The sequence below is a fragment of the Lactuca virosa genome, chromosome 9 (genome assembly GCF_052849685.1).
Source record: "Lactuca virosa cultivar CGN04683 chromosome 9, Lactuca_virosa_CGN04683_v6, whole genome shotgun sequence".
Taxonomy (NCBI): domain Eukaryota; kingdom Viridiplantae; phylum Streptophyta; class Magnoliopsida; order Asterales; family Asteraceae; genus Lactuca; species Lactuca virosa.
Genome location: NC_136434.1, coordinates 70,105,884 through 70,114,341, shown reverse-complemented (window position 1 = coordinate 70,114,341; position 8,458 = coordinate 70,105,884). Strand labels below are relative to the sequence as shown.

The window sequence follows — 8,458 nt, the reverse complement described above, 5'->3', positions numbered from 1 at the left end:
ACATACATGAAGGAGATTGTGGTAACCACACTGGAGGCAAATACTTGTGCTCCAAGGTGTTGAGGATGGGATACTACTGGCCAACCATGATTAAAGGTTCCTTCTTATATGCTTAAAGATGTGATGCTTGTCAAAGACAGAGCAACATCCTACACTGACCAGCAGAACCTTTACATCCTATCATCTCCCCTTGGTCGTTCATGAAGTGAGGGATGGATATAGTAGGAAAATTACCTAAGGCTCCAGGAGGAAATTTCTTAATGCTAGTAATGACAGATTATTTCTCGAAGTGGATCAAGACTGAGGCTTTTGTTCAAGTAAGAGATAAGGAGGTGGTATCATTTATCAAACATAATATCCTGACCAGCTTCGAGATCCCTGCCGAAGTTATATGTGAAAATGGATCCCAATTCATAAGCAAGAGGACTAGAAACTTTTTCACAAGTTAGGGAATCAAAATGATAATGTCCACCCATGTTCACCCTCAAGCCAGCGGTCAAGCAGAATCTAGCAATAAAATCATAGTCAATAACTTGAAGAAAAGGCTAGATGAAAAGAAAGGGAGATGGGTAGAAGAACTTCCTTTCGTCCTATGGGCAGATAGGACCACTTTTAAAGTAGCCATAGCCCAAACTCCATACCCTTTGGTGTTCGAAGCAGAAGCAATGATCCCAATGGCAAGATATCTATCTCAGGATCAAGAGAACAAGGATAGGATCCTAGCCCGGGATCTTGATACTGTCGATGAACTCAGGGATCTTGCCAAGATCTGCATCGCTGCCTATCAACATAGGATTACCATAGCATACAAAAAGAATATCAAAGTCAGAAGATTCTAGATAGGAGACCTGGTATTAAGGAAAGCATTCCAGAATACCAAGGGTCCTAGTGCAGGTAAATTGACACCTAAATGGGAAGGACCATATCTCATAGATGTTGAAGCAGGAAAGGGGGCATATTGGCTAGCTACCCTTGATGGAAATATCTTGCCAAGATCCTGGAATGCTATAAATCTTAAAGCTTATTTCATATAAGTGAGATTAGTCATTTTCCAACAAAATCAAGGTACTCATACGCTTTATCCTTTTACCCTTTATTTTCATTATTATTATCATTATTTACTCTCCTGAAAACCATTACTAACTTAAGCACCGGAGAGGCATTAGCCAAGCTAACGCCCACCCAAGCTAATGTTTGCTATGCGTAGGAGCACTTAAGGATCCTAATACACAAGGATCTTGACGCACGAGGATCACGACACTCAAAGATCTAATGATCTTGATATTTAAGGATCCCAATGGCTATAACATTCTAAGATCTTCACGATGACAATACACAAATGCCATAGTAACTACGAATAGAGAGTGATCCTCTCTCCTACGAATAAGGGTACTTAATCCCCTCTAAGGTTTAAAGAGCTAATTACCTCTTTCATACGAGTTAAGGTTTCTACACCTCGCTTGGACGCACAATATCTAACTATGGGACGTGAATAAAGGGATCATTTCACGCTGCAGTGACTTGGCAACCCTCTTATTTCTGAACATAAGTTAAGATCCTAAAGTTTGAATGTAAGGTTAATAACATTGACATGTTATCTCAAGTTGGGATCTTCCCCAGAAAACACATAAGGTTTATAACATTGACATGTTATCTCGACTTGGGATCTTCCCCAGAAAATTTCCTAAGATTTATAACATTGACATGTTATCATATGAATTGGGATTTTCCCTAGTAATTTACCGAGATTTATAAAATTAACACGTTACCTTGAATTAGTATTTCCCCAGTAATTTACTAAAGATTGTAACACTGACGTGTTATCTCAGGTTGGGATTTTCCCATAAGATTTTCTAAGAGTTATGATGCCAACGAATTGTCTAAAGTTAGGATGTTACCCAAAAAATACGCCAGGGTTACAACATTATCACACAAGAGTTTTTCTCAGGTATTTTCCAAGTTGAAGTTATTTCCAGTTGACTCCTAAGGAGGGATCCTTCCCAAGTTCACTGAGTCAGGGCCAATCAAGGATCCTCCGTGATGAACTTTTAAAGTAAGGAAATTCTAGTATCATACTATAGGACTTCTCATAAGTCTAAAGGTCACAGAGCCTAAGGATAGTCAGGTTCTATCTATCCTTTAAAGTTAATTTCTCCTACATAATGATTAAGATCTTAACTATTTTAAGATCCCAAGTTGATTACTAACCGTTTCAGGGTATTGAGATCTTAAGAATCCTATTTCATGAGGATCCTCAAAAGATCTATAATCATAACAAGCATATAACTCAACCGCGGTGGAAATCTAAAACAAACATACATAAATGGAGAAAGTGGTACATCGGTTCCGTAAGAACCAAACATTGTTTTATACAAAATCATGCAAAATATTACTATCTAACATGCCTAGACCGTAGCCTGGTCATCATCGCATGGGCTCTTCTTCTCCTCATTGGCATTGGGATGTTGCCTCTCAGTATCCTCACCGGTCATGACCAATTCACCCTTCTAATTCAGCGAGGGTTGTGCACCACCCAACCAGATTCCAGGATCCTGCATTGGCTACATCTTCAGCTAGTTTGATCTTGGCCTCCCAAACAGCCATGACTACACTACCTTTCACTTTGACGATCACATCCGCCATCTCTGCATCGTGCTCCTCCTCTTTCTCGACCTTCTCCTTGCTCAGGAGTTCCACTCATTTTAGGAGATCCCCGTTGGCCGCTTTCCATATTTTTCTTGTTCTCTTAAATCCTTTTCGTCCTTCTCAGTCCGGATCCTCAAGTCTATAGAGACATGATCAAAGACCTGGAGAAAGAGTTACATTATAAAGAGTGAAAGGCAAAGCGTAAGAAACAAAAGCAACACTAACACCTACAGCTTGAGAAAATGAGACCAGCCTCTGAAACGCATCCTCAGCTCAAAGATTTTCCAAGTTCAAATTTATGACTTCAGGAGTTTTCCTCTCCCAGGATCCCAGATTTTTCGTAGTCAGATCAATGTGGGCCTTTTTTAGACAAGGGAGGAGTTAGTTTTCTCTTTGTTCACAAATATATGGCCACTTGACACAGCCGTGTCAAGATCAGAGAGGGAGAAATGAGCACTGGTACGTGTGGCTTTGGATCCTGCGAAAACCAAATAAATTTTAATAATTTCTCAAAGACTAAAGATGAAGATACTTAAGGATCCCTACCGGTAGCCGTAGGGATGATAGCGGTTGAGCTTTCTTGATGACTGGAAGGATCTAGCTTAAATATCCTGACAGCCTCGGGCAAAGCAAGGAAGTCCATGATCCTATCATCGGTATCTTCAGCATGGGGAACTAATTCGTCAACCTTGAAAGCTGCAAAAAAAATAAACAGAATAAGAAGTGTGAATATTGGGATCCTCAATATGAAAAAAAAAGAACCCTACCTTTTTTAGCCCAGGATTGAGGTAAAAGATCTCCACCAAGAATTGAGTCACGTTTTACGTAAAAGTATATTCCTTTCCAAGCACCATCATTATGCTTGGATTTTAGAACAAGAGGTAATCCGTCGATTTTAACTTTCAACAAAAAGCGAGAGTTTCCAAAGGTAGAAAGTTCATAAACATAAGCTAATTCATTTGGATCAATGTTGAGACCCATGGAGCGATGCAGATTGTTGATCTGATAAAGGATCCTCCAAACCGCTGGCATGGCTTGAATATATGAAATCTTGGTGATTTCAAAAGATTCAGAATTGATCCCGGAAAAGGGATAGGAAGGGCCTAAGGTAAAGAGATACTCAGGAAAACAAACCCAAATAGAAGAAATAAAATCAGGTTGGATCTTAACATCGAAAGGCTTGAAGACATTACTGGCGGGAAAAGTTCCACTCGAACTCAAAACTTCAATACTATCGTCATCGAAGGTACAAGTTTCCTCATAGGAAAGGAGCTTTTGATCTACGAAATCATCATCAAGTATAGATATGATATTTTCATGAGAACGAGCTCCTTTCTTGGCCATTTTTAAGAAAAATAAAAATAAGAAGGAAGAAGGACAAAACGAATAAAAATATTACATTCAGTGATGTTCGATGAACTTCTGGAAGAAAGGTTAAGAGTAAGATGGAATCGAAGAAGCTCCATATCTTACTTATATAGGAATCAATGAGAGGTAAAAAGGTGATTTGACCCTTCTCAACGACTAGAAATCTACCGGTTGAGGTTCGAATTACCCATCTGTTGGAAATTCTTACTTCAATTTTTATTTAAAAATTATACCTCTAAATATTTAAAACACTAACGGTTATATTTTACAGGTATAATTTGGGGGAAACTGTTAGGGGTAGGATCCTTGACTGATATTCAGGATCCTTAAATATTCTTAAAACCTCAGGATCCTTAATCATATCCCAGGATCCTAACTATTGCCACTAATATTTCTAACACTTGTAATGGCTATATTTTCTTTATTTATCTCATGTGTGCAGAATGAATCAACACAAGACCCATTCTCAATGGAGAGTCATCTCAACCAGGCAAAAGACCCAGAATACCAAGTCAAATAACGTTTATATGATGATTCTGGAGGATCCCAGGATTATCGGACTTCTTGTTATTAGCATTAGACTATAAATAGCATGTGTAATTAACACACTATGGACACACTAAGCACATTCATGATACTTGTACTTACATTTACACATTCATCTCTGTATTCAACAATTTTACATCAATAAAATCATCAAGGCAGGTGATCATTATCACGTCCTAAGATTTTATGTCAGAGATCCTATGAAGGATCAAGGGCTTTCCTTGTAACTCAACTATGCCACTTTGATTATCATTTCTTACTTGATCATTCTGCTTCCTTTTTTGGCTTTCTTTGTTGTTTATTGGAATTAGTTTAGGTATTGTTTGAACTCCTGTTTAGTAAGCGTTTATTTCCTATAACCAAAATCATACAAGATGAAGATATTAAGTTGATTAGTTTTAGGGATAGATAGATAATGATAATCATATGTTTTTCTAATCATTTTTATTACAAATTCTTATCCGTCCATCCATATCTTGATTAAATCTTAGTCTCCTAAGATAAATTCATTAATCAACATGCCTTAGTTTCTAGATTGATAATTTAAACAAAATGGGTCTTATGCAAGTATACCATGCCATATGTTATTGCAGAGTGTAAACATTTAGAAAACAAATAGTGTCACACTGGTAGTCACATCACTTTCTATGATATCACAACTCACAAGAATTCTATCATTTTTGCATCAATTTGATCTGATGTTATTCAAATTAGCAAAGTCTTGTTTAAGTCTACCTTAGTTGTTTACTAGATTTGTTTGAATGCAGAGATGTGCATGAAAACAGATATTCTCTATTTGAAGATGATGGTATTAGAGCCCCATCTTCTTACCCTTCCCATGAAATTGACGAACAAGGGAATAATAGAGCAATGGATGGGCTGCAAGATAGGGTTCTCATACTGAAAAAGGTAAGCATCAAAACATAATCTTAATAAAGGAAAGAACTTTTACAAATTGTTATAAATCGAAGATTTATTTCAAGCAAAATTAATGTGGATCAATGCTGCATTTTTGAAAATTTTCTCTCTTCATAAGTTTTATAAATTATACTTTTTTATTTTATTTTATGATTACGCTTTATAAAGTGGCAGACCCATTTCGTTTCGATTTTCATGAGTTTTAAACATGATTTATCATTTTTTGTGTTAATGGCTTATGTAGTGAAATTCTCATTAGATAGGAGAACCAATAAAAATAGTAAATGGCTTGATCAAATGTAGTAAGTTTTTATTTGGTACTTGAAGGAAATCAAATAAGAAATTGCAAGTTGTTGTCAAGGGTTGAAATCATAATATTCATTGGATAAAAAGATTTTGTCACAGAAGGATGCTGTTAATCCAAACAATTGTCAAAAGTTCAAAAAAAGAAAGAAATTGTAATTGGTTTTTTGGTTCAAGAAAAAGAAAATGTTGTTATGTTGCTATCAGTAGAAAAAGTAAAGTTTTTTGTTTAATTATTATTAAAAGACAAGTTTACTCTTCAAATGCACCTTTATGTTTAGCCTTATGTTTAGCCTAGACCAAAATATGAATAGATATGGAAGCTGTATAGACAAGACATGGTTTTTATCTTTTGTTATATATATATATATATATATATATATATATATATATATATATATATACTATTATACGATCACATAATTGCAAATCAATGAAACCACTCCACTACCTTATGCTACTCTTATATTTGTTGTCAAATTTTACAATTTGTTACTTAGTAAATGATATGTATTTTGAAGCTATTTTTCTTTTATGACCTTACACGATAATTTTTTCATATAATATGTTTTTTAAGTATTTTTTATTTATTAGTTTACTTTTTGGATGTTCTGTATTGGCTTTACTTGCAGGAAATATAGTTTTATTGTTCACAGAAGATGGAGATCAGCACAATATCCTTCATGTCATGCATTACGTGGGGTTAGTTTTGATTACAACTGTTGATACAATTTTTTTTATATATAGTTTTCTAATTTGGAACTTCATTATCATTCTAGCTTTGTTTTTTAATTTATTTATTTTCAAATCTGTGAAGCTTTCATTATGTCATAAATAATAATAAAAAGTTTCCAATATATATATATATATATATATATATATATATATATATATATATATAATCACCCACTAACATACACGCTCTTGCACTAGAAAGCATATTTACACTTATGATGCACCATATGTTAATTTTTACTATTTTAATGGTCAGTGTTTATAGTTTGTTATGATTAATTTCTACGAATCATTTTTTATTTCTTATATTGGTTAATTTATTTACCGTGTAATCATAAAATATTAATATATTAATATATAGGGTTGGCAAACCGGGAAGGGATAGGTTCTGAAATCTAATGAACCGATGTAACACTGGTTCCTAATTGTACATATTAAAAATAACATCCTACTTTTACAAAAACTTAAAATAGCATTCTACTTTTAGCAATCATGTTTTGTGCATGCTTTTATTTAAAGACATCTCAATTTGTTCTAACTTATATTCAATACTTTTTCTCATAAAGTTTCATTGACCTGAATATAGTTCCAAAAAAATCATTATAAACAATTCAGAAATCAAGACGTACTTACAAATCTCATCATGAAATGACTGTAGAGTTTTATATTTTTTTGAAACCCAACACGATTTGTGTGCCATGTTTCTCATTTTTATTTTACTTAGTTTAGTGAAACTATAGTTTGGTATTGTGATAGATTTTCTATTTCAATTCCATTTAAGTAAATCTCAATCTTAAATTCTAATTTTGCTTTTTTTCTTAAGTCATTATCCTTGGGATTTAACAGATTGCAAGATGGCCATAAAGAATCTTGGATCAAAATTGTCTACTAAACCCAAACAAGAATATCTTGATAAACCTAAAAAAGAATTAAATTCATTATCAGACTCTAAGAGAGGGAATGTGATTATTTTTCTGGAATAGTAGGTTTTTGATTTGGATTGCCTCATTGTTTCTTACTGAAATATTTTTTGAGTTTGTTTTTAGTTAAGTGCAAGATATAAACAAAGTATGCTGCTATTTTGGAGTTAAATGAAAGAAATGTTCAAATTGTGTCACTTTTTTAGGAAAAGAGTTATCCCCATATAATTAGTTGCTTTATGAAAGTTTGGCACGGATTCTACTACATACATATGTTGATACATATGCGAAAGGAATCAACAATTACTATCTATCTTGATTCTTGAATCTGGTTATGTGTATTGTATGTTTCTAGATTCCATATAAAATTAATCCCATGCTACTTCAAGTAGAATGCCAGTACAAATTTTTGACTTTAGCGTTTTGTGGAACTTATTGGTTTTTAGAAGCGACCACAAGTTTTTAACTTTTATGATTTTGGTGAACTTAATGGTTTGTCATATATTGTGATGTTTATGTGGAATTTATTGGAAATATGGAATAGTACTTATACCTACTACTTGAAGTGAACTAAATTTTTTTGAGCAATTTACTTATTTATCTCTAATTGCAAAGTACTATCATTTTTCTAACATAAAATGCCAACATATTTATAATTTTTTAACCCCAAATTAAAGTACTTATATTGGTTTGTTATTGTAACATCCATAAAATTTCATAAAAATTTAAACTTATTCAAACCACAATAAATCATAATTGTTTACATTGTAGTTTTCAAAATATGTTTAACATCAAAGTTTTCCCAAAATCACAAAACACAACATGAGGAGGTGCACGATCAAGCCTTTGCCTTCCCACGATCATCTGAGGTACCTGAAACATAACCAAAAACTGTAAGCCCAAAGCTTAGTGAGATTCCCCTAAAGTACCAACACAACAAATAACACATATACAATAACATCATACTATGGGTCCAATCAACCATCGGGTTGGAATACCCCAGGTCCCTCAACCATCAGGTT

The 8,458-nt window shown here is 33.9% G+C and overlaps 1 protein-coding gene across 1 annotated transcript; it reads left to right on the top strand.

Moving 5' to 3' along the window:
* Nucleotides 1-464: 464 nt before the first annotated feature.
* On the top strand, nucleotides 465-839 carry LOC145139362 (uncharacterized). The gene has a single exon (XM_079073212.1). It carries the CDS (start codon nucleotides 465-467, stop codon nucleotides 837-839), a length of 375 nt encoding a protein of 124 aa, XP_078929338.1.
* The last annotated feature ends 7,619 nt before the right edge of the window (nucleotides 840-8,458 follow it).